This window comes from Gopherus evgoodei, chromosome 4 (assembly GCF_007399415.2).
Source record: "Gopherus evgoodei ecotype Sinaloan lineage chromosome 4, rGopEvg1_v1.p, whole genome shotgun sequence".
Taxonomy (NCBI): domain Eukaryota; kingdom Metazoa; phylum Chordata; order Testudines; family Testudinidae; genus Gopherus; species Gopherus evgoodei.
The window spans coordinates 44,492,362-44,519,478 of NC_044325.1; the positions used below are offsets into that span (position 1 = coordinate 44,492,362).

General features: G+C 45.1%; 1 protein-coding gene across 19 annotated transcripts in view; it reads right to left on the bottom strand.

The window, feature by feature from the left end:
- GPATCH2L (G-patch domain containing 2 like) overlaps positions 1-24,871 on the bottom strand; it is a 48,584-nt gene extending 23,713 nt beyond the window's left edge. For 10 of the 19 annotated variants that reach the window (XM_030559072.1, XM_030559078.1, XM_030559070.1 and 7 more), the window contains exons 1-8: positions 24,772-24,855; positions 22,682-23,352; positions 17,170-17,234; positions 14,781-14,957; positions 14,110-14,189; positions 11,732-11,799; positions 10,758-10,812; positions 8,182-8,267 (exon numbers count right to left, since the gene is read on the bottom strand). In XM_030559072.1, coding sequence (XP_030414932.1) covers positions 8,182-8,267; positions 10,758-10,812; positions 11,732-11,799; positions 14,110-14,189; positions 14,781-14,957; positions 17,170-17,234; positions 22,682-23,340 — 1,190 coding nt within the window. In that variant the 5' untranslated portion in view covers positions 23,341-23,352; positions 24,772-24,855. Of the gene's footprint in view, positions 1-8,181; positions 8,268-10,757; positions 10,813-10,869; positions 10,910-11,731; positions 11,800-14,109; positions 14,190-14,780; positions 14,958-17,169; positions 17,235-22,681; positions 23,353-24,323; positions 24,487-24,771 lie in introns of those variants that run through there. The other 9 variants (XM_030559079.1, XM_030559082.1, XM_030559074.1 and 6 more) reach the window with 8 other exon arrangements.
- Between the last annotated feature and the right edge of the window lie 2,246 nt (positions 24,872-27,117).

Here is a 27,117-nt window from a genome sequence, read left to right on the forward strand (position 1 = left end):
AGCACAACAGTGTGGGAAGCCCTGAGAATAAGGCTAACCAGGGTGTGATACTAACTGTGGAAGCGACCCTGGCTCCAGCCAGTTAGAAGTCTCAAATTCATGAACACTGAAGAATAAAAATGCACCACAGAACAAAATCTTGCATTCTGTACCATCAATTAAAGTTTAAGAGCCGCAAGGAGTCATTATGTGCAACACGAAATCAGTCAGTTACTAAGGAGATATTAAGAAATCATACCAATGGGATGATTTTATTTTAAGCCTGGAAGTCAGCTTCCACTAGAGGCCAAATTTTCAAATGCCCTCCATTTTACAGGTGCAAATTAGGCTCAAGAATTTGCATGAGTATGTGTAGGAAATAGCAGCTTACTGAAAATCTGGACCTATGGGACAGGTCTCAGAAATGCTCACACTATTAGTGTGCATGTGTGCATGCAAATAAGGTATTTGTGCACACGGAGGCCAGCTGGACACCTATGTGACCCCTACTCACTCAAAAACCTGATTTGCACACATTCACGATGGCACACAAAATTTGACAACTGTGGTATGCATTTCCGAACATCTGAACCTGAACAGCTAGAAGAGACTAAAACAAACAATTGTAGTCTAAGATTTTTATTTTGCACTTTTCTGACGCAGGGCCTGATTACAAGATGATTATATAAACAAGTTAGATGACCATATAAAATAAAATAACTCTTCTATAGCACTTTTCAACTTTATAACTCTATACAACCACTAACCAGTTAATTCCCATGACACTCCTGGCATTATATTCCCATTGAGGCAAAGATGTGACGTGATTTGCCACAGGCCACTGAAGGAAGCTATGGCTAGGATTAGAATTCAGGAGCTCTGAGCTCTATGCTCAAACCCCAACCACCTCTTATTACAACTAAAAAGAAATAGATTTTTTTAAATGGTTAGTTATTAAAGTTTCAGAATTCTTTACTATACTGAAAACAAAAGGCGGAACAGCTTCCTAGTCTGATGTGGGTACCAACCATGCTGCATTCAGCAGCCCTGCTACCACTACAAAAGCTCAGGGGTCATAAAGCATAATATGTATTTCATTCAGATTTATCCCTTATTGATCACCCACACTCCAGTTAGTTAATCAGGAGCCTACTGACTGCTCACTAGCTTTGATCAACCTGATGGTAAAAGTGTCAATTTCAAGTGCTCAGTGCACTTTAGGGCACTGTAAATCTGCATACAGCAGTATATGTTGGGGGCGGGAGGGGAAAGAGATGTGCCCTGTTAAAGTGCATTAGGATGACAGAGAAAGTCCAGGCATACGGAGTATATCTTATCAAGGATGTAGCACTGCTCTGTATTAACCTACAAATTTAATATATTTCATATGATTCTCTGGTTGTTGTAAGGAAAGGCATAGGGTAGCTATATTGGGTTATTTGGAACTGCATGCTTAGCCAAAGCAAACAGGAAGGCCAGTCAATTGGTACAGATAAGTCATCTTCTGACAAACAGCAAGAGACCAGGTTGAGCCATTAACTGTAAAGATCCTACATAGAGGCTGTGACGAAGTGGGAATTTTTTGTAATGTTTGTATGAAGCCTATGTACAGCTCAGTTTCCCCTATATACTGCATTGTTACTTAGTGGGAGGTGGGGGTGGGGGGATGTCTGTGTGCTCTTGGGCCAGGCTAAGACACCAGTATGAATGGTGCCTAGCTGTCTGGGACTAAGTGGGTCATTGGAAAGGAACTGACTGAGGCCAGCCCCCACATCATGAAGACAATGGCAAAAAACCTTGCAACCAACTATCATAGATTGCCCCAGCTCCCAGGAGGGAGGCTAAACAGCATTTCCCCAGCTGGAGAACAAAGGACTCGGGGTATGGGATATGAGGTGAAAGTGATGAGTGGGCCGCGTGAAGTAGTCGGGCACACACTGGGGAATCTGATGAAGGAGGGACACACTGAGCTTGAACAATGGGGCTCACTACAGCTTGGCTGGGTGCTGGGTTCTGGCTACCCAGAATGGACTATGCTTTAGCTTTCATTTCTCTATGATAACCAAGGACCTCCTAAGCTGTGTTCCAGTTTACTAATAAGTCTGACTGACAACGCTGGCTGATTGTCTACGGATGCTTGCAGGAGTGCATTGCTCCTTAAGAATGTAAAAATCTCTCTTGCTGTCTGTCTTAGTGGGACTCGCTGAATGGTGCTCACAGTGTGAAGCAGAAGTGCTGAAGGCCAAGAGGTCCAGCCTAAGGAGGCAGTGAAGCTGTGTGGCTTACCCTGGAGGAAGAGTGGGACTCCTAGGGTGTCTGGCACACTGAAGGGATCCTCCCAGACTGCTCCAAAGCTGGGTCCATAGCATAGGCTCCAGACAGGAGTTACACAATATCAAAAGGACACTAACCAGTTACAAAGTAGCTCAGAGAAGGGCTGGGGCGGTGAGCTGACAGATGCTGCTCATGGGGAGCAGACAGAGGCAGGTCCTGTAGGAGGATCTGAATGAGATGGGCCTAAACTCAGGTAAGCTAGAAAGGGGTATAGATTGGTTTTGTTTTAAAATCATCTCATAGCATGCCGCAATATTGTGTTCTGTAGAAAGTTATCTGGTCATTATGCATTATCTACTGGACAGAGCCCTAAAGGACAGCCTTGCCAGGGTCCAATCACAGTAGGGACTGCTGAGTAATCACAGGAGGTACACTGAGGGCTGTAACCCAGGGACCCTATCTAAGAGAGGAAGAACTGGGAGATTCTGCCCTGAGAAAAGTGTAAGCTTGAAAGTTTCTCTCTCACCAACAGAAATTGGTCCAGTACAAGATATTACCTCACCAACCTTGTCTCTCTAAAAATGTAGCAACTCCTCTGTCAGCCCCTCATCACTAACAGCGAATGAATGAGAAACTATGGGGGTACAGAAGAATATATTTCTGTGTGAAAAAAATCTATGGTTATCCACAGACAGTGGTATTTTTACCACAAGATTAGGGAGTTCTCTTGAGCATCTGGATTCCCACCCATCCTGTTCTTAATGTATTAAGCTAGGATATACAAAGCATAAAGCTGAGTCTGCAGATAGGGAAGAACTTTTGATGGACAGCAGGTTGGGTTTTGCTGTTGTGCCTACTGTGCGCCAGAAGAGTTTAGACTATGGCTTCCTTTTGCACCACCACATGCTTAGCCAAAGAGATGCATTTTTATTTTAGGTTATTTTTTATTTTTTTTCATAATTGGTGTGACTGACAGCCTGGGATCCTGAAATCCACTGTTTTATCCCAAGATCAGTACAGCACAACAGAAGCTCCTCCTCCCCATCAAGATATAGCAAGCCTGAACTGGAGAAATCATCACTAGGATGAAGAGGAGAGTTCAGTCCTTTGCTTCTCTAGGAAGGGAATCAATGAGCACCAATTACAATGGTAGTTTGTGTGATGTGGACACCTGTCTACAAGGAACTAGACTGAGAAACACCATGTTCATTTCACTTAGTCACTAAGCCTGGTTTATAAACCGACATCCAATTTTCCAAGACATTGGCTCAGAAGCAACACAACTGCAGAAAACAAGATGGCATCACAGGCTTTTCAGAGAACTATCCATGCAAGATCAGCACACTTGATTAAAATATATATATTTACTCAAGAGGAAAAGCTCTTTAGAGCAATAGCTGCTGCAAAGATTTCCACTGGCATACAGAAGGACCTCACCTGCGCTCTTTGTGATTATGATCCCCAATCTAAGACTTCCTTGGAAGCTGGATGCATGGAACATACAAGGTGAGAGTCATTCACTAAAATCCCACACTGCCCTATTTCTTTGCTGACATAATCCATGGCAACCTTATTCTAACCATATCCTTGGATGCAAAGCATTTGTATCATGCTAGTGAAAGTTACAGTGAGCATTAGGAGTTGCCATGAATCTAATGCCTTACAAACAAAGGCTACTATAGCCTCATGTTAACGTAAATGTTCAACAGACACAGCCTTCTAACAAGGCTATTGGTACTAAAGCAGCACACAGCCCAGCTGTTGCTGTTTGCTGGTGATGCAGCAAAACAGGCCAAATAAAAGGTGCCTTTTCTAAGCCCTGAGGTAAAACCTGAGGCTGTTTACAGTGGCTTCAAAGGTCAAAATTATTAGTGAGAGCAGAGTTCCTCCCCCTCTTTGAAATGATACAACCAGCTGGGCACCGAAGTCTAATCTGCACATCACATATGTGTAAATCACTACAAGGTGCTCATCCAATCAGCACACACAGCTCCTATGCATGCGAAGGCCTCTTGTTATCACATCACAGAGCACACATTTCCTCTGCACAGCAGCATTGCCTCTTCTACCACCCTGAGCCCCAGGGAGTCCTGAAGAAGCACATTTTTAGGGTCCAAAATCACCCTAAGATTGTTGACTTCTGAAATCGTGTGAACTTCATGGGTCATTTACTGTACTCCTTCATGCAACGGCAGCACAGTCACCCAAGAAAGGATTTGTAAAGATGTAGTAAACACCACTCTATATTGAGAACTGTGTGTGATGGCACACAAGTGAACTGCCTTCCTTCCAGGGTCCCAAGTAGAGATTCCAAACAGGGAAGAAGAAGGGATCCCTCTGCCTTGTTCTACCTTTCCAATATGGATTCAGGAACACAATTCAAAGGTCTCCCTAATTTAGGCTCCTTGCACCCCACCCTTATAGTCTAAACATCCTGTCTGCCTGGACACAGACCATTCCCTTTCTTCTGACCTCCAGAAAGAACAATAAATGGGTTTCCACCCCCAATCTCATTTTGGAGGATGACCAGCGAACAAGTGGAAATGGAGGCAATCTGTCTTCCCTCCACCCATAACTCAGACTCCAAGGTCCAGAGGAAAGACTGCTCTGAAATTCTTAGACTCTAGAGACAATCATGACACCAGATAATAGGCCAAAACCAAACATGAAGCAGCTTCCCAATGATATAGCCATGGAACATTTTGTCTAATCAATGGTTCTGAGCCACTATAAACCTAGCTCATTTGCAGTACCCAAACAGGCTTTAGAAGCAAGTCAGCAGCTGCTCAGCACTACCACTCCATACAGTTTCTAGGTGCAGCACAGAAAAACGGGTGATGGTGGAAGGGATAGAGGGAATGAGAGGGAGAGTCTAATGCTTGGGCTTTCCATGCAAGCCTCTGCTCACTTGCCTCTAAAAGGCTGCATCGTCAAGTGGAAACCTTAACAGACAAGGCATGATTAGCAAACGCTTTTGTGCTCTTAAAGGAGAGTAATTATAGGCATGTGAAAAAAGGGAAGTGATACCCGAGGTACTCTTCCTTGCACACCTCCCAAGAGGCAGCAGGGCCATTAAAAATTCCACGATGAAGAGTAAAAACAGCCTGGGAACAGCCAGGAGGCAATACAGCAAATTAATACACCAGCTATCCCTGGGGAGAGCTGCAAGAAAGCAGAAAACTCTCCTCGTTTTGCAAAATAAAATTATACCAGTAATGATAACAGAGTTACCACATACACACACAAAACCGCTTCTAATGATGGGTGTGAAATCCCCAGTGCTGCCCAGACATTTTGAACAAAATCTCTCCTCATCGCAGACATAAAGCAAGAAAGGAAATCTTGTATAGTACAATTTATACAGCCTTTCAACTGCATCTTCCCAAGGAACCCTCCATACAGAACCTTCTCCTTGACACTGAAAAGCCCTTCTTATATGCCACAGCTCTGCACTCAGCATTCGGGACAGCAGCTATGTTTAAATGAAGCACTGAGCTCCAAAACACTCACTGCACTGCAAGACAAACTGCACGAAAAGCCACCAGAGGCAAAGAAAACATTTCCACAAGGGAAAAGAGAACAAACTCCACCTGATAACTGTGTTTCTCGCAATACATCTGCAAAAGGCTTTCCAAAGGCAGCCAGCAATTGTAAAAAAGACAAGAAATTGAACAGAGGGAAGCAGTATGACTTGGCATAGTAAGCACCAAGCTGAAAGTGGGCATCCAGTACATTTCTACAAAACCGTCAGGACAGGATAATGACTAACCAGACATCACATGATCTTTAACCTTTCCTCCTATGCCCTGTGTTTTCCCACCGCCATTTGACAAGTAGATAGATAGAAGCCGCCTCTGTAGGAAGATTATTTGGAGCTTACAAAAGTATAAAACAACAACATCAGCTGGTTCCAAACCTGGAACGCTGGGAGATTTTGATAATTAGAGCAGTGGATGAGTAGATTCACAGGACTATCTGACCCTTGTGTCAAGATTTATGAAGGCTGTTTATGAACCTTTTTAGTGGCTCTGTAAGGGGTTAAAGGAGAACTTGGCTTTGAAGAGCAACTGTGTTGTGGGGACATTTCTATAGTGGAGTCTGTGAAAGTGTGCTGACGTTTTTATACTTTTGGCAACACCTTTAGGTAAAGCAAAGCACCTTCCATTAAGATTTCAGTCTTACCTAGGTACATGTGACTGCGCATGCATTTTCATTTCTACTGCATCTTTCCTCCTAAAGAATTTTAGCACTCTTCACACTATATACTGGAACCACTTCATCCTCATTGCAGGCCCCTGAAATGCAGCCACCTCTAGAGTGGAGAAACCACTTGTTTAACAGCACAGGGCAACATACCACCACAGATTAGGAGAGGGGGTAAAGAATGCAACATCTGCTTCAAGCTGCAGAAGAAATTGAGACAGGAGGCAATTAGCAGGGTTAAAATTTAAAGATTAAAGGGCCAGCACATGAGGCTTATTCTTTGAAATAGGGCAGTAGTTTCTGAAGGACAGATCTTAGGATACATGCACACCCATCCCTTGGTTACTAAATTATTCATGTTGCAGAAATGAGAAACCCCAATGATGACACTTGCTTCAGAAAACCCTTGTTCAACATGGCCATAACCAGTAGCTTGGGAGCAGGGCAGGGCTTTCACAGGCCAAGGCAGGTGCCACCAGCTTTTTCCTGATTGGATTCATTAACAGGAGACAGGTTTGTTTTTTATAGGGAGAACAGGGAATGGCTGGTTCAACTTGCAGCACTGGACATATGCTCAGTGCACTGGAAGGGACCTGCTCTCTGCATTATGTAGAGATGCAGCTCCAAGCTTCATGGTGGAGTTTACAGGGATGCAAGGCAAATATGAAGGCAAGAACCATTGAAAGGAGCAGGTTTGCTGGCTGTTATTCTCTTGGATTCTTTTTACTCTCATCCTGCCACTGCTCCTCCAGCTGCTGCGTCCTATGCAGAAGTTACAGACCTGCATGCATGACATCATGGTGCGACATCACAAATTCCCTGCAGAAGTCAGCGGGAGGAGAGGCTAAGCTGGGAAGATGCCAAGCCTTCATTTAGACAAATAACCCTAGTATATTTTTCATGCCCTATTTACTAATTAACAAGTGAAAGGAAACTGAAGCTTTAAGTATGGAGAGCGCCTTCAGAATAAATCTGTCTTTAAGAACATAAGTAGAGTTCCCTTCCTGGCCAGGTTTCATCCACACACAGTAAGAAGGGTGCAAAGGTGCATTACACTTTGACAGCAACAATTGCTGGAGTGACCTCTGTGAGGTCACCATTTCAATGATTGAATAGTGGCCAGCAGAAGGCACTAGTACAGCACATGACCTTTCCCCCTCAAACCAAACAATACCAACTCAAACATGCCTGAACTCTTGGTCACTCTTGACCTAAGTTTCTCACCATAATGCCACAGCATAGAGATATCATCAGTAACGAAGTCATCTCAGTTTATCTACTGCCAAGTCTGTTATCGGTTCAGGACACCCACTTCAGATACAGGGATCTTAGGGTTCCTCAGTAATGCACATTAGCCTACCACCATCTTCTTTGCAGTTTGTTTTCCAATTCTAATAATAGGCAACGATATGGCCATCTATATCTTCACATGATCTACAGCAACCCACTAGCTTGGTATTACTGGGCACTGTGTGTCAGAGGTCCAGCCTATATTTCAAACCCAGACCATTGTTCTGTCCCCAGCACCTTATTGCTCACTACTCTGCATGTCACTGGCAACTGAGTGGAGACCAAACTCATGGCATGTGTACACTTTATCAGAATTGAAATCCAGGTTTCCAAGAGTATTAACCCACAGGCTTATTAGTACGGAATGAACCAGACATGTACTAAAGGAAGGGAAATGAGACAATCCTCATAATAGGAGCAAAGCAGGGGGATTACCTGGCAGTGCAGTGTGCTGGTGAGCATCTTCTGTGGGAGGCATCAGCAAGAACATCCAGAGAGTACAAAGGAGATAACGGATTGAACTGGAAAGTCCAAGAGAGATTATTTAAGCAGTGTTTAAAGGAACAATTTCCAGATGCAGCAGCTCAAATCCACTTTTCCACATCAGCTCACGCAGTATTCAGAGCCTCTCCGGCACACCATCACATAATGGGGTCAAGTGATATCTGATTCTGTCCCTTCCACGACCCTCTTTCAAGGCAACAACCCGGCAGAGGAGTTGCTCCTCCTACTCAGCACACAAGCATCAGGGTAAACAAGAGCATACTCAGAGACCCCTGTATGGAACTGCTGCACTCCATGATGAGAGTCCACCTCTCCCAGGGAAAGCTTCCTGCCCATGTCTTTGGGTCTAAGGATAAAAGTTACTTCCATAAATACAAGATGCAAGTAAAACTGCTCCTCATGTTGGACACTTGGATCAATGGAGCAGATTCATTACCAGGAGACTAACCATCCTCCTGAAAGCTCAATTTCAAGGCTCAATTCAAAGAGAACCCCCCATTGCTTCCACAGCAAAGGGACTAGCTGAATGAGAGACCCCCTCTCCCACTTAGCAAGGTCTCTCACATCAGGGACCTTTTTTAAGCCAATTTCAGAGAAACAGGGACGTTCATCCCCCTCCTTCTGGTCTTTAGACTAGTTGAAGATCTGTCACACTGCAGACACTGGAATAGCCTAGGAGCGATCAACCCTATTAAGGGCAGTTTATCTTGAAGGGCAGAAAAAGAATAAAAAGATTTTCAGGGTTAAGAGAGGGGTAGAAATTGAACATTCACTAATCAACCACATGATGACATGGTACAACATTTACTCAATTTGGAAACAGACTGCAGAATTCATCCTGCTAACTGCCCTGTGGATGCCTGCATTAACCTCCCAAGTGACCACATGCATCATCATCCTCTCCTCCTGTTTGTTCTCAACTTAGGCCAGAAGCTCTTCAGGGCAGGGAATCCATTTCTGTGTGTGTTATAAAATGCAAGATACATCTCTGTTACTCTATCCTAAAATAAGGAGAGATAACTTACCTTGTACAGTAACTGGAGTTCTTTGAAGTGTGGCCCCCTATGGGTGTCCACGGAAGATGTGAATGTGCCTTCAAAGGCAGCATCTTTCTTTGAGATACGCACTAAAGCATGGTGTCTTGAGAAGATGTGAACTGAAGCCCAGGTAGCAGCAATGCATATTTCTGGTATAGGAACTGGGGGTGGTTCACCTGTCACAGACCTATATACCCTCAGTACAGGGCTTGAGGATAGCTAGGGCGCATGTGTGGATTGAACAGGCGTTGCTGTCAAACATTTCCAATCAAAGGCACATGCAGTGCATGTGCATCTCAAGTGGAGCACCCACAGGGACATTTTTCAAAGAACTGGGCACTCGTGCTTTTAAGAAATGATAAATTAATAATCCATCAGCTATGAAAGGACCCTGGTTATAAACACCACTCAGGAATCCAGAGCTCAGTGACATCTTTTATAAACAAAGGGCTTGATACCGGCTGAAGAGATGCTATAATCTCTGAAACATCAATTATCAGACAGCTTCTCCTTTAAATGGAGCATGATTCTATTGTCAGACAAACATTACAACAGTATTGTGGGGAGGAACCTCCAGTGACTCCTTGTAGCTATTTAAGGTCATCATCATAAGAGCATTTCCTGTGGCTCTCTCAAGGTCTACACAGTCAGTCTTCACCCTGACGCTCAGAGCATTACATATTTTGAATGTTAGAGAGTTCTAATGGAGAGGGGACTCTATAGCCTCAAGAGTAGTTCTATTGCCCTGGAGACATGAAGTGCTCACTCAGAGCCACCTGAGACAGTAAAAACTGAAACCCAAGTTCAAAAACAAGGTGCATTCAACATCAGTGTCTGTGAAACAAAATAAGCATCTGACCACTGAACAGAAGGAGGCACTATTGCTGTGAGGAACCAGAAAGTACTGGTGTGCCTGAGGAAGAGGCCCATTGCCTTGGCAGAGTTACAGAGACTGGGCTCTTCTGCTTTGGCTAGATGAGCCAATTGTCACTGAATCTGATCTAGATAATACACTTATTGGAGAAGACTTGAGAGTGTGCACTTACATAGGGGTGACGGAAAGCAGAAGGGGTGGCTATTCTCCCTCCTCATCACTTTCCAGTACTTCCCTGGTCTGGTTGCTATTTAACTAAAATCAGGCCAACAGCTTTTCTTCCTCTGCAGGATCACCAGGAAAAAGCATGACCCAAAATGGATGGATGTGAAGGATTTAAAAGGAGAAAAAGTCCCATTCATGGGCTTTGCAGAGAATTCTGTAAGGCCAGAGTTTCTACAGCCAAGACGACCCTCCCTCTAGTTCATTGTCACAGAGGAAGTTAAACAACCAGACAGACAGAGGGAGATTTCAGAAGACTAGGGTCCTAGGGAGCTACTCGGTACCAACAGCCCATATGATCCCTAGCATGCAGGATGTACTACAAGCTGAGAAGATGTCAGTTAGAGTGAGATGAAGGGCTGGGGCTGCCTTACCTCATGTGCACAGGCCACAATATGGTGGAAATCAGAAGTCAGCACTTTGTTCTTTCTAGAAAGAAGGAAACCAAATGAGAAAATAAAAAAGGGCAGAACAGAGCCATCTTACCTGGTTGCGGTCTCTCTTCCCCATCGATGGTAACCAGAAACTGGAGGGAGGAAAGATGGAATGGGAGACAGAGAAAGGAAGGAGCAAGGAGGGGGCAGGAGGGTGAGGGGGAATAGGGAGAAGGGGAGGAAAAAAACAGAGATGGAGAAAAAAGGGAGAGAGATTAAACATTGACAGGACTCATACTAAAAATGACAAGTTTTAGACACAGGGAGCCAAGGAGGCAGGACGTGAATCTGGATGCTGACAGCCAATGAAGACAGGATTCACTGCAGCCTGATCAGGAAAAGCCACCCTACCTGTCAAACCACCACAGTGGCAGTTCCAGGGAAACCCACCCTGATCACCCATGGTTCTGGTTATGATTAGGAGGCGGAGTTGGGAGGGAAATGCAGAACATTGCTTCTGCGGAGAAGGCAAACTGGCTGCTGTCCTGTCAGCATCACTTCTGCTGCCCAGCTCTGTTCCCATGGTGCTCCTCCATACACAGTGCTACTCAATAAAGAGATTCGAGGACAGAGGGTCCTCTAAGGCTGTGCTGGGGATCAACGGATTTGAGAAGTGCATGTGGTAAAGGTGGGAGAAGGAGGAAGGTTTGATGTAATTAAAGGGATAGCATGCCGTAGCCATACATTGGGGCAGACCCATAATGGGGGGATATGAGCAAATACAAATAGGACAGAAGGGAGGAACAAGTCAGTTTTGGACCCAACTATCTCCCATCTCACAGGTTACTTTGTTCTCACTCAGTCCAGTCCCAGTGAGCAGATGGAAAGAGGTAGTCTCAACATATTGCACAGTTCACCCTCCCCTTCACCTACTCAAAGTGCTAGACCATAATCAGTAGCAGATAGATCCTTACTCTTTTTGACGTGGGTCACTAACGATGTGACCCATCCTCTCACTGCCCAGAGTGCTCAAGCTGGTTTCCTGAAACATAAAAATAGGCAAAAGCTTCATCTGAGACATTCCTCCTACTTCTCCAAGAAGCAGACAGCAGAGACACCACAAATATATTCAAGGTCCTGTTTTCCCAGAGTAACCTCTCTGGCAGTGAGGACTGTGAATCCCCTCAGGGACACAAGGCTCCTATAAGCAGTTACTCCAGGCTGCTGGATGAGGTGGGCAGGAGACTCAGCTCAGGCAGCAAGAGTTCCTATAGTTCCTACGAAGTGGAACCATCAGCTCCTCTTTCACATGAAACTGAACCTTCCTCCTTCTCCCTCCTTTACAACATTAACTGCACACGCACAAAACAAGTGTGTGTGTATGTGGCGGGGTGGGGGGGAATTTCACCAGTACCAAGAAGGGAACTGAAGGGCTCCACATGGGAGCTTGGACTGGCCGAAAGCAGCCGATTCAGTAAAAGCCCCTGCAGCAGTTGAGTAAAAGCACATTCCAGGAGGGAGGAACTGCTTTGGGAGCTTGGTTCTCACCAAAATGCATGTTTGTTGCCTGCACACATTCACACAGGAGGCTCTAAATATCAGGCTGTTCATCTTCACATAGCAATTGGCCATAAAAAAAAGTCACTGTGGGGGAAGGGGTGGGGAAAGAAGTGTATGTCAGGATCCAGATATGAGGGGAGAAGGCTTCACAGGCCAGACTCTCCAGAGCTTATGCCAAACTGCCTGGTCACAAATGAACATGAGGTTTAGGGGAGGCAGCGGGGGTAGCAGAGGTGAACAAAGATGAGCTATTTGTTACAGCAGGAAAATTATTAACTTAAAGTGCCGTAACATTTAAATTTACAGTTTATTACTGTGTAAATTACAAACCGTACTTTGGGTAATTAGCAGCTCGCTGGTGGGGAGCGCTGAATGAAACTCATTATTTATGATTACAATTTGCGGGGGAGGGGGAACAGTGACCTCCGCTGGAAATGATAAAGATCCCTTAAAGGTGATGAAGATGAATTAAACAAGTAAATATTATCCTTCTCATTTGGGATCGTTAGAGGAGCCTCCAACAGGCACAGGCCCCTGCAGTTGGCCTGAAGAGCCCTGCTCAAAGCAGATTTCACATCAGCTGAGGACTCTTATTTTAAATGGTGGCTCAACTAAAGGTGAATGGGCTGAAGAAGGGAAGAACAGGAGCTCTTGAATGTGACTAATAGAGAAGGGAGAGGAACTGCACCCGACACATACACCACAAACTCTGAATCATCGGAGGCGCTGTCCTCACAAAGTGGGAGGGCTTCCTCTCTGCAGCTGAAAGGTCTTACCCTTCCCCCAAGTCCTTAGGCAGGAGGCTGGCAGGGAAACTGGACCTTCACCAGTGAATATAAACCAGAGTCTCCAAGAACGCAGAGTAAGTCCCACCAATAAACACTCAATCCCTCACCTTCCTTCATCCCCAAAAGCCACCTTACTCCATCATGGCTGATAGCTCCGCTCTCCGCCCCATCATCCCAACATTGACATGGCTTTCCTCTTTCCCACCACATGCAGGCTTGTGGTAAATCCTGTCTCTCCTTTTGTAACAGATAAAAGATATGTTCTTTTCTCTATATGCCAACTGCTGTAATCCTGGCCAAGGGTTCTGGTCATTTCTTGCATTCATTAGTGGAACCTTCTCCCTGACCTCCTGTCCTTTCAGCCATCCAAAATGATGCAGCTAAAATCATCACTCTCTGGTGCCAATCAGACTGTGCTGCTTCTCTGTTCAAAACTCTGGCTTCTCTTCACCTTCAAAATCAAGTTTAAGCTCCCAGTCTTTGCCTCCCTGGGTTTGAATCTGCACAGCTCTCCCAGATAGGGGGGAGGGATAGCTCATTGGTTTGAGCATCGGCCTGCTAAACCCAGGGTTGAGAGTTCAATCCTTGAGGGGGCCACTTAGGGATCTGGGGCAAAATCAGCATTTGGTCCTGCTAGTAAAGGCAGGGGGCTGGACTCAATGACCTTCCAAGGTCCCTTTCAGTTCTCGGAGATAGGATATCTCCATTAATTTATTTATTTAAGATACATCAATGCTGTCACTTCCTCCTATGCTCGGCCAAGCTTCCTGCCATATAGCTCCTTCTGTATTCACCCTCCATCTTCCCACCTTCTCTGGCTGCTTGTCTATAGAGTCTTAACAGCCGGCTGAAAACCAAATAGTTATTTTTCAAAGCAAGTAGTATGTGACAGACCATCACACAGGGTCCTTCTGCACAAAATACTCCACCTGCTGCCTTAAAGCAGCAGCTCCGAATTGACCAGCAGAGCAGACACAGAATTACCCTCTTGGAAGGGGCAATACCTTGCCAATGAGTCTCCTACGTCCTTTTCTGAGACAGCGGGCAGCAGCTCCTGGAAGGCGGTTCAGACGAGCATGAAACCCTGAAAACCAAGAAAAGGAAAAGGCTGAGCACTGAAGGCAGAAGGCTGCTCCTGGCAATACAGTGATGAGAGGCCTTGTGCTCCAGTGCCTAGAAGAGTAAGGAATTCAGAATCATGAGAACTGGGTTTTATACTCTGCTCTGTGTGATCTTGGACAAGTCAGAACCTTGGTGCCTCAGTTTCTCCATGAGAAGACTTACCCAAGAGCTACAGACAAAAATCTATACATTATAAAAGGGAGACTGAAGAACTTAGGCAGCTGAAATGAAGGATGACACACCATTTCATAGTGTTTTCTTTTGGCTGGTGCAGACATCTTTAATCTAGACTTCTGTTTGCTTTATAGATAACAGCAAACACAATATCTAAATTCCATTTACTGTAGAGGTACATGCAGAGTGTCCACATCACACCAGTCTAAAGATAGGGCACAACAAATAATCCAAAGCAAGCATATTTTAAAAATCTATAAACAGGTCAATTTTAATATCAGCTTAAGTGGAGCATCTCTGTGAATGAAATCTACTCTCTCTGCCATTTAAAGGTTTACAAACACACTTCTGAACCCATCCCATTCCCTGTGGAGCTCACCCCTCTGAGCAGGCCGGGAAGGCAATAGGAACGTAGAGTCAGAGATTTTTTCCAGGCCAGAGTCCATTCGCTCCACCTCAGACCGGTGATCAGCTCCCCACTTGGGTAGTAGGTTGGGGACGGTGAATCCTGGGACACATTCTCCCTCATAGAACCAATCACTCTGCTCATCATCCCCTAGAGAAGCAGCACAGAGTTAATATAACATCCCCTCTAAGTGACCATCAAAACGTTACATATTCCACATAAAAAAACTACCAAAGTCATGTAAAGATTCTTTGGGAGTTACTCCTACATTTAATAGCAGTTTTATGTTAAGTTTCATTGATGGTACTATAGTTGTGGGGTTTCAACAAGTGCTCCAATTATTCTTGTGCTCAGTCTACAGTGGCATAAGCAGCATTTCCCATAGAGCGTAGCATTACCCAGCATGAAGGCCTCTTTGTTGGATGGGTCCTCTTTACTGAGGTGTTTAGAAGGCTGAGGCAGCTTTGTTGCTCTATTGTGGCAGTGTCTCTCTGACATTATTTCAGTGCTGCGTGGTGTCTGAATACAGGTACAGCTCTTTCTCCAACGTAATTATTGCAGGGGAGGTGGAAGTGTAGTGGCCTGGCAAAAGCATTATGGCTACTACAAAGGAGCCCTCAAAATTGGGGGGCAGGGGGGCAGAGGAGCAAATGCTACACATGCTACCAACCTGTACATTAGGAAGAATGAGCCACATTCAGAGAACAGTAGCTTCAAGGAAAAGCACATCACTCCATTAGGAATGGCTGGTGGCTTAGAGCACAGAAAGGGTCAATGAGTATTAATTGTGCCATACATCTGGCTCTATGAAAATTCCTCAGGACCTGTCAAGACCACAACCCACTTATGCCTGGGATAGCAACAACTAATCGCCTCAAAAGTCTCCAAGAAGCAGAGCCAGTGCAATTAACACAGCTGTGTCCTGGTAACTGAACTACACTAGACAATATTCTGTTAAAGCTGCCTGGTTAGAATTCTCCTTGGGAAAGTAACAGGTGAGCAGGCTGAGAAAAAGCAGGCAGCTGCATGCAACATTGGCATCAAACCTCACCCTGAGACAATAATCCAGTCCTGCATCCACTCTGAAAACCAATCATTAGATAAATGAAGCAAGCAGCCCGACCACATCAGCAGCCCCTGAAACTACTCGCAATAACAGGCAAGTGCCTTGAATCAGGATAATTCATTCAGACATTTACTCATATATATTTGCTACAGACACTCTAGACAGAGGCTTCAGAAGTGTTAAAAAATTAAATAGGGACTGTTCCCCTAAACACTGGAAAACAGATAATGTGTATAAACATGTCAGCTACTCTGGACACTAGAGCATAAGCTCAGTAACTCATATGTCCAGCAATTTCCTTCAAAGTCACTTGCTATATTAGATAGACAATAAAGATCAGCATCCACTGCTCCTACAGTGCCTTTCACCCTGAAAGATCCCAAAGCATTTTATAAACTTATGTTCAAACTATACATAGGGACCACTCCTCCACCAATGAAATGCATCTGCTGCTGGGATGGAAAATACCAACTGTTCCAATAACATAACAGTTAAAGGACGAAAAGGGAAGAAACCTGTATCCAGTTGAAACTACATGGGAAATTTAGTGAAGCTGAATGTAATTAACTAAGTTGGGATTGGGCCAGAACATTAAGTTTAAAGGTGACTTGCAAAGGAAAACAATTGGGCTTGTGCCCTTTCTTTTGCTTCTTTATGATTGATAAAGAAGCTTTGGAAGGAGTTTGTCCAGAAAGGGTATTTTTTTCCTTGCTTGTTTTTCACATTAGAGTGTAAACAGCACCTGAACATTTAAGGCTTGTGATGTCATAATTTCATTAATTCTCCAGTCTTTGGCTGTTTTTACATTGGGAAAATGCTTTATGTTAGAAAATATGTTAATTAGTATGTTTTGGCTAATATGTCAAATGTGGCATAGTACCTACTGTAGACAGGGACAGTTGTGTTACAAATTACTTTTTTAAAAACATGACTGTCTCTGTCTACACTAGTTGCCACTTCATGTTTGAGACCATTTTATCTAAAACATGTTAACACATTTTCTGACATGATGCATTTTCCCACCAGTATTTGGATTTTATAGATTTGATAAATATCACGGCATTTCCATAAGAAAAGCATGATTTTTATTGAAATCACATGGAACACCTTTGTGATCTGAGCCAGTTCCTCTGACTCCTAGCTCTTTCCCCAGTCACTATCCCTCCTCCGCACATCCTGATCCCCTCCAATCTCTAGTCCTGCACTGCCTTGAATTTCCATTTGCAAGCATTTACAAGCATAGTAAAAGAGAAATTCCCAAATTGCGCCAGAGGGAAATCACGAGACAATAGTTACCTTGACGGCCTTCGTCATTGGTGAAGAGGCCAGTGTCACTGCTGCTGCATACACTGCTGGTTTCACTGCAAAAAACAAACACAGTTAACCGCTGAAGAGTATGCAGTAATAATCTTTTACATTTTGCCAGTGCCCTTCATCCCAAAAGGACCTGAAAGTGCTTTATATACCATACAAAATGGGAATGAATTAATCACTGACACAGGACTGCCTCTGGCATGCAACATGACAGCTGTCTAACAGCTCACTATAACATTATGCAGTTTAGGAAGAATCCTGCACCTCGTTAAAAAAAGGAAATTTTAGGTTATCAGAACATAATTATCAAAAATGGGATTAGGCCAGGGCACCAATGCTAACAATTATATTTATGACACTCTCTGCAGATATCCCCTTCTCTGGTAATGACCAGGCAACAGAAATTAAGCTAAATGCTCCCTTTGTGGGTCACTCGATGGCCACTGACAATTGTACCACAACTTTTTCTTTTTAGACAACCATTTTCCAACATAAATGGAACATAAATGTTTTCTCTTCAATGCCTTCTCCTCTCTTTGGCTGGATAAGAGACTGGAAGGGTCTACACTTCAAGCACCACAGCAGCACAGCTGTGTCACTGTAGCATAGACACTACAGCAACAGAAGGGGTTTTTTGGTTATTGTAAGTTCACCTCCTCGAGAGGCATTACCTAGGTTAATGGAACAATTCTTCCCTGAGCCTACCTGCATTTACAGTAGGGGCTAGGTTGACCTAATTACATCACACATCACTCATCCAAACAAACTAATACTACATAGAATGCTGCTGTAGGTAACCACCAGTTACAGTGAGTTTTAAACTTGGCCACTGCAGCTGCTCCAGAAGAGTTTACCAAGGAATTTATTTGGAAAATGATCTGAGTAGAAAACTGCCGCCTGTCTGTAAAAAGTTTTGAAAAGGTTGAACATTGTGCTGTCAATCCTAGGTATTTGATGGTTTGATGCTAGGATTTTCTTTTCTAGGACATAATATCCAATACCTCCATTGTTCTGAGATCTCTCAGCAAAAGCAACATCCCTTCTACCCCACAGGTGGGTTACAGGGCCTTATGGAAGAAGTGAATGCTAGCTGTAACTTAGCATCTGAAACAATCTCAACAGTGTGGTTAGATAACATCCCCATGTACTCTGGAAAAGCAACATCACACAGCATGGTGTGTGGTTACACCAGCCACAAATATCCTCAGGAAACTTTATCGGACACAAAGCAAAGGGATAGTGAGTGTCACCTCATCCACAGTTAACTGTAAGTACTCACTAAAACCACATGCTGTGATGCATATTATTGCTTTTTTAAAAACATGTTCTGTAAACTAGCTAAGACAATCCATTACACTGGATACCTGAAAGTCTGAACCTTCATCAATGCATTATAGAGTCCATTTTTCCATTGGTAGTTTTAAACATACAGATGGAAGAGGTTGCAAGTCCCTCCCACATTCTAGCGTGCAACTTAACACCAAGTTCTAAGCCAGCCTCTTATGAAGTTTGTGCTATCCATCCCCTAACATGCTGTATGAGAAAGGGACAGTACTTAAAGCATAGGACCAGGAAACATAATAAAGGAAAAGTATTATTAAACCAAGTTCCTAATCAAATTAACAGCATAGCAGGTGCCTAAAAGTACTGGAAAACCCTGAAGAGCCTTATAGATGCATACGACACCTAGCATTCTACCTGCAGTATCAGCACAAAGGTTCATAGAAAGATATCCTTACCTATACCCCCTTTATATTTCAGGCCTGGAAAACTGAGCATCCTGTACACAAGCCTTTCCTCAGGTCCAGTAAGCACTGATTAATGACCTCCACTTGCAAAGGAGGCTACTTACCTTAACCATGAAATAATGAATGCTATTGATCCGACAAGCTACTGCTATAGAGTGTTATTGATCGCCCAATCTTTGGTTAAAATGGTCCTCATTTAGCAATTTCACTGTCGCAAACACCTGGAGCAAAGCACGCTTATAATTAAATAGTTTGGGGGAGTTAAAGTGAGAGGTGATGGACAAAGATTTCTGCTTTCCGACGTTTATTCCTGCTCCTGAGCTATTGTTTGTGTCAGGAGGGATATTGATTTTCTATAAAAATAAGAAAACAAGAAGCACCAAGGGGCTGCAGAAGGTCAGGCCGGGCTGGAGAAGGAGGGGGAGGCTAAGCACTCTGTCTCTGTCACTTGCCTTCCAGGAGAAGGGGATTTTTTCTTTCCTGAGAGATCAGCCTCTAATACATCAGCAGAGCCAGGCTCATGACTGCCACTACAGGCTGTCACCAAACCTGCTACTATTTAAAAGGAACTAAACTACAAACTGGGGAGTAACTGGTCATTCTATGAGCCCTAAATACATCAAGATAAAACAAGGGCTCACCTTATCACTGGCTGGTAAACTTAGTACAACATCCAATTTGAAACTGAGCGATACAAAAGAAGTCTAGTTAGATTTTGTTCTATGTGAAAGATTAGACAGACAATGTGAACTTGAGGTAGCACATGTGTTACTCACGGATGTTCTCAGACAGCCCTTGGACTATTCTGGTTTGATCTGCCCTATGAAATCACATTAAGCAGACAATTCAGACAGCATACATCTAAGACAAATGAGACAGACGTTCAGGGCCTCCATTTATAGTTTCAGTTCCCCATTGTGTGGAAGAGCTCCAAAACATTAAAAGGGGAACTTGGTGGAGAGGTTTTACCTAAGACGTTTACTAATCACCACCATTGTACTGGTAGCCCAAAATCTCAAATGTCTCCTAAAATTAATCCATTTGTTTCTCTCACTCTTGGTTTCCCCTTCCTTTTGGATATCAGGCTTTGATTTCCCTCTCATACCACTCTTAGATTAGTCATTTGCTCCCTCACCACATTCCTATGTATATTTCCTTTCCCCCCTTCATTTCAGTCTCCATCTCCCCCACTTTTATGTGGGATGTTGCCTATTCCATTATTTGTGTGTGTGGGAGGATATTCCAAAATTATTCATCCCCCCACATCCCACTCTGAAGACATGATATGGTAACAAAGCTTTCTCCAGTATAAAACTGAATACAGCCCCATTGGTAATCCAACAAAGCTGCTTCCTCATTAAGGTCCTGATCCAAAGCTTATTAAGTCAATGGGAGCCTTTCCATTGAATTCAGTGCACTTTGGATCAGAGCATAAGCAAAGGGAAGTGATGCAAGTGCTGAGTGTTTTAGCTCCACAGAGAGGCTAGCTCCTGCTAATCCAGGAGGAAGGAGGATGTGGGAAACATCACTGCTGAATGATACAAGACATTTGTTCCCCTAGTGGCTAAGTGTGCTGCTTTTGCAGTACTTACAATCTCTGTTGACAGGAGAGGTGAGAAACCCAATTCAATCCCAAACTGATGTACCACAGCCACTAGAACACTCATGCTGCTTCCTGGCCCCACTTGCTTTGTCAATCACCTTTCCTCTTGCCTGTTTATGGCTATACTCATGACCATTTTCTCTCCTCCCTGTCCAGTTTTCACATGTTCCTCAGGATATGCCCTTGCTGCAGCTGTACAAAGCACTTCAGTGGTATCAGACGGAGCATCTACAGCAGAGTGAAAGTGATGTACACATACCAAGTTTCACTCTGCTGTGTCTAGTAGGGAAGCACTGTATTTAGTGCAGGAGAGGCAAAGGCATGACCCCGCACTGCTGCCAAGAGCATTCTACAGGGAGAACTAATGCACATGTATTCTCCCTCTAACTCCACTCCACTCCCCTCAACAAGCCACATCCCAGACCATACACGTGGAGGTAAGATAGTCAAACCATTTGATCTCTGGATTTCCAAAGAGAATCCAAAGGATTTGGCAGCAGATGACAAGTGTCATTTGATGCAAACATATACACACTAAGCCCTGGTCTGCATTACAGAGTTAGGTCAATGCAAGGCAGTTTACATCGACCTAACTCTGTAAGCATCTACATTAAAATGTAGCTCCCACTGATGTAACTCTCCAACTAAGGGCTTGTCTACATTTACAAGTTATAGAGTCGTTACTTGCTGGCTCAGGGGTGTGAAAAGTCACCCTCTTGAATGCAGCAAGTCTGAGCACTTTAAAGCAGTAGCGTAGATAGGCTCCCAGCGCTGGGAGCCCCGCTCAGAGCTAATCCCTTTGTGGAGATGAATTACTAGGAGTGCTGGGAGAGCCCTCTCCCAGCACTCAGACACGACCACACATGCACTTCAAAGCACTGCTGCGGGAGTGTTCCCAGAAGTTTCCAGTGTAGACATACCGTTAATAACTCCACCTCTGTGAGAGGTGTAGTGCTTACATTGATTTAGTTAGGTCGACGCAGCATCAGTGTAGACACTGTGTTGCTTACATCGACTGTTGCTAATTTTCAGAAGCTGCCCCACACTGACAGTTAAAACAGTACAAGCACTCCTGGTGAAGATGCGCACCACTGACACAAGGAGCATAGTATGGACATACAAAAGCAATTTAATTAATGCAGTGGCTGTACGTCATGGTAACTTGGGTCAAATAATTTTGTAGTGTAGACATACCCTAATTAGTCTAAAGGAAAGAAACCAACTGAGGGAAAACAAAACAATCACCCAGTGCATTTCTCAGGTGATGGACCAAAACAAAGCTGTGTGTTTGCTTTCTCAATGGCTGGCATAGAAAAGGCTGGATGAAAGCCAGCTGGTTTAAGTTCAACTGAACATGATGGAAAAGATACTGATTGGTGTAGAAAGTACCTCGAGGAGGCTACCAATGTCTATTACTGCTCTATCAAGTGAGGGAATCTATCTGCCCATTGTCATGGATGTACATTCTCAAGATGCTACTCAATATTTCCTCTCCGGTACTACTAGATAAAAATATCTTTTCCCATCTTCATATGTCAAAAAAAGCATCCTCTCTTCAGTAGGAAAAGCCTCACCTAGATCTATGCCTTTGTTACAACTACACTAGACAACTAACATGCACTAACTTGTAAACAGAACAATGTTTTGATCAAGGTACATATAGTCACTGGTCACAACAGGAAATTTGTTCTGTTTTCCTTTGTTGTTTCTCATAAACCCTTGGAAACATGAAACTGAAATCAGTCTCATCCCTCACTCACAGACTTGTCAACGTGGTTTTCTCTGCAAAGACTAGAGCTACTAGCATGCCGGTTGTCACTGTGAAGACAGAGACAACAGACTTCCCATTGGAGCTACAAGTGCATCGGTTTGTTACGAGTACAACATACACGTCACTACTGAGTCATGAAGACAACATGCACATTGATTTAGCACCACAGGATTGCTTGCAAGGACTGCAGGCAAGGGTCTGCACCTTGTGAAAGGTTTGGAGATTCTTTTTTCTTGTATCTTTAAGGGAAAAGTAGCCTTTTTTTTTTTTAAAGAGGGAACTACCTAGAGCAGGGCACAGTCTTCGCAAGCAGCTGTAAAGGAATTTGATAATCTGATTGTGGTAGGGGAAGGAAAGGCCTGGAGAGCTCACCATTCAGACATGTTTTCATCAGAACCCTGTTTTTGTTCATCCGCTTCACACTCCATCCTCTCCTTCCTCCCACCTTTACTGAGGAAGGGCCTGTTCTCTGCTGTCTCACACAGGCCATGGCTGGATGAAGTCCAGGGGGCATTCTCCTTCCAACGTGACAGACGCTGCTTCTTGGCTGACTTGAACCTATAGCCCCTCTCATAGTTCCACTCTGATACCTTGAGTTTCTGCTGGAGGCTAGCAGCTACCTCTGAGGTCACACGTTTCACCTTCCGGCGGCGCCTGAGGGGTCGGCAGGGTCCATTTTCTGTGAAGGAGTCTGACTCATGCCAAGAATGCTGCTTGCTCTTTAGGGTGGCACTCAGAGCTGGGTGGCGTTTGGCCACAGCCATGTCATCTGAGTCACTGAAGTTCGCAGTCAACACCTCACGACAGTCCTTCATGGCTTCATCCAAGCTTGATTCCGAAGCCTCACTGTAGCAGCAGGCATGCTCTGTCTGGTGCGTGAAGTCTGAGCGCCGCTTACGACCCCTTCTCTTGCGAAACTGCCGTCGCTGCTGCCGTGGGCTCAGCGCCATCTCTTCCCACAGCTCATCCAGCTTGTTTTGTTCTGAGGTCTGCTCCAAGGCCGAGGCCAAGTCATGCACCAGCTCATCCATGGGAAATGTCTACTAAACACGAAAACAAACAATTAGTAACAGCCACTAATGTTACTGTAACAGCACATCATTAGATCAGCATAAACTAGAGCCTTCTTCACACCAGCAACTTGGTTAGACACTCACCTTGGACCTGCCCAATAGGACTAATGCAGGCAAACTGTTCTTGTGTTACAGCTCAGTCTTCCCTTTAAAATTAGGGCTACTACTTCCCCTTCCCAGCCAAGAGCATCTCATGCTATAGCAATTAGAGACAAGTTTATGCCTGACATGGACATGAGATTGCATTTTCTTCCTTGAAGCACTATATCACAGTATCTAGCCTAAAAGTGAAACGCCTGAATTCAGAACACCATATGATGTCATACCATCAGCAGTTACAAGCAAAAAACAGGATTAGACCTGCTCAGTACATGGATTGGAGACCTCTACCAGTCACATAGGGACTGAGTGACTTAATAGGTGGCACACTTGGGTCAGACCAATGGCACAATGTGCATTAAAGACTCTATGCTGCATGAGGGTCAGACTTTCCAAAGAGGAAAGTCTCATTCTAATGCAGTTACGAAGGTTTCATGATGCTTCCCCCCCCTCACGCCTTTTTTTTTTTTTTTGAGGTGGGGGAATCAGGCATTAACTCCTGGAGTACTGATCAAATTTCAGTCTGTAATTATAGTCTAGTTTGTTACATCTCCCCGCCATTGCAGTTCTATATGGGATTGTCCTTCATCTCTCACCCAAAATTGGTCTGTAGGGTTGCTGTGCACTATCAAACAGCTGTGGTTTCCGCACCCCACAAATGACTGCTCACTCGATACACAGTGTGTCTTTAATCTAATGCACTTTGGAGTAAGGTACTACAAAAACAAGATCCTGTTATTACACAATAAATCCACTCCTACTAAGATGCTGACACCTTCTAACCAGAGAAACAAACTGAACCCACAACACAGAAAACTGAAAACACTGTAGGGAATATTTACAATAGATTTGTGTACACTGGGGTAGAGCCGCCTCAGGAAATAGAAGACATTGTGCCTTGCCCTCCGCCAGAGCCCTGATGGGGCCAGGACCTAGGGATCGAGAAGCTTCAGGGAAACACACAGGACAAGCAGGTAAAATCCTCCATCACCCAACCCCAGCACAGACCGATGCTAGGAGTCCTGTTCCATTTCCTCAGCTACTCTCCAGCTCATCTCCCCACCGCCGGCTGTCACCCTTCGGCCGGAACCACCCTCGGCGCCCTCCCTGCCTGGGCCCCATCCCCTCGGCCCTACCCCCCACACGGGCCTCAGCTGCCCCCCGTCCCTGTCTGGCACCACCCCAGGCCCTGGCATCATCCCCCCGGCCTATGTCAGCCCTTCACACTAACCAACCCTCCCACCCCCAGACCCGGGCCGGGCCGGGCCAAGGCGCGTCTCACTCACTCACCCGCCACCCAGCGCCCACCTCAGCCTCCCCGGTGTCCTCGGCCTCCTCTCGGAACAGGACTTCCGGTCGCGGGGGTCCCTTCCGCCCCGCACAGCACCACGCCCCCTCATCGTGCACACTTCCGCCCCGCGCGGCGGGGGACGTGCGAATGATGAGCGGCTGTAGGAAGCACGTGGTGCGGAGACGGGGGCCGCGTGTACGTGCAGCACTCTGAGGGCTGCGCAGCTCAGGCTAGAGGGGCAGGACGATGCGTGCGCTCTGTTCTCTGCTGCCTTCGGGCTCTTTCTTTGCAGCGGCAACAGCTTGCCAGGCGGGGGGCCGGCCCCACTGCTGTGCTGCCTAAACAGAGACCTGGAGGCTTGGTGTGACTCAGCCTGTCCACCCTCTCCCAGGGAACTGGAACCACTGCCTCCTTCCCTTTCAAGGCAATGAGATCTTCCGGGGACTCTACCATACCCCCACCAAGAGCCCTAGACTAGGACCTGGCTTTAAGCACAGCAGCAGTGGTGAGATCTCAGTGGTTTGAGCATTGGCCTGCTAAACCCAGGGTTGTGAATTCAATCCTTGAGGGGGCCATTTAGGGAATTAGTTGGGGATTGGCCTTGCTTTGCGTAGGGGGTTGGAGTAGATGACCTCCTGAGGTCCCTTCCAACCCTGATATTCTCCGATTCTATGATCTCAGGGTTGGGCGGGACTCTTTTAGCCTGCTCAGATTATTTGTTGAGCCTCATCTTTGCTATACAGGTATGAGCACAAGACTCCTACCCCAAGGAGCTCACAATAGGACAAGATGATAGGCAGGTGAGACACAAGCCAAAATCATTCTTGGCATGATAAAATCTGTATGACTAAAGTCAGAGGAGATTGAGGGCTTGGGTCTCTATCAGAGGTGGATGTGACCCAGCTAGTGCCTGCCCCCAAGGTATGCTACATCTACAGAGTGTGGTGGTTGGCGGAAGTGGACAGATAGGATTAAATCAGTCTTTATCCTACTGAATGGGTTTATATCCTCTATGCCCAGTTGTTATTGTCTGTGTTTACAGATGGCACCTAAACACAACAGGCAGTGGATACCTCACATAGCAGTATTGCAAACGTATGTTACATACAAAAAGGCTGTTTGTTACAGGGGAGAGTGCAGCACTCAAAAGTCAGGGAGTGGCAACATTCAGGTTGTTCACACATTACCATACGACATTCAATTACAGGTCCATGGACTGTTTTCTCTACCTCATTCAATGCACATGTTGTACAGTCACAGTGAATAAGGCAGATGCCTACCAACATATGGTCTCACTGTGCTTGGTATCTCCTTCAGGTTATATTTGTTTGACCCTTTGACCTTCACACCAGCCTGTTACATTTTTGGTAGTCCCCTGTAATTATTTGAGTACCTGGACCTTGTGGATCCTCCCCTAAGGCTGGGGGAGGATCCTTTAGCAGTGGGTGGGCACTTCCCGGAATCCAATAGGAACGTATGGTCCCATGTACACCATTCAACCTCTGCACACTCCTGCCTCATTCACTCTCCATCCTGTATACTGAATGAATGGGGGTCCTGCAGAAAAAAAATAGTATGTAATCATGTAATTACAGACTGTATGTCCAATGGTCTAGTGGTCAGCTCACGGCTTTGTATCTTCTCTCAGCCTAGTCATTCCAGAAAAGGCTGACGGGTGCCACAATCACCTCTATATACTCCAACCCTCCCCCCCCCCCGAGATTCTGTCACTACAGTGGAGCAGCAGAGGGGGGAGATAGGGGGACCCACACCCACTCCAGGTCCCAACACAGGGCCCTAGGGTTTATCAAAGTACCCAGCCCACTTACTGAGCTACTCCAAATTATGTTTTCCCTTGGGTACTTCCTACCACACTAGAGCTGCTCAGTTTGGGGCATGGTGACTTAGCAGACTCTCACTAGTCTCTCTTTTAGGGTTTTTCAGCTCCCAGAGGGGGAGCAAGCCTTGTCCCTGCTACTAGAGCAGCCATCACAAAGCTTTTGCCACTCCTGCCACAGCCACAGCCGCAGCCTTGCTTCCTGATGCCACATGCAACTCATTTCTCCCCTTTTCCTGCGCTACCAGTGTCCTTTTAATCTATTCCTCCAGTGAGAACATGCCCTGCACCTCCCTAGCCCAGTATTGCTGTACTCCCAGTCCTGGTTCAGAGTGGGGCCTGTAGATGCCATCACACTGTATTATACTGCATAAGCACATGGGTCACAGATAATGTTGCATTTGTTTTGGCATTTACTAGAAAACATCTAGCCCTTCTTTTGGAGAGGACTGCAGGATTGTTCCCTACATTAATTTTTCCAGGATTTTATCCAGTCTAGTTTTAAATA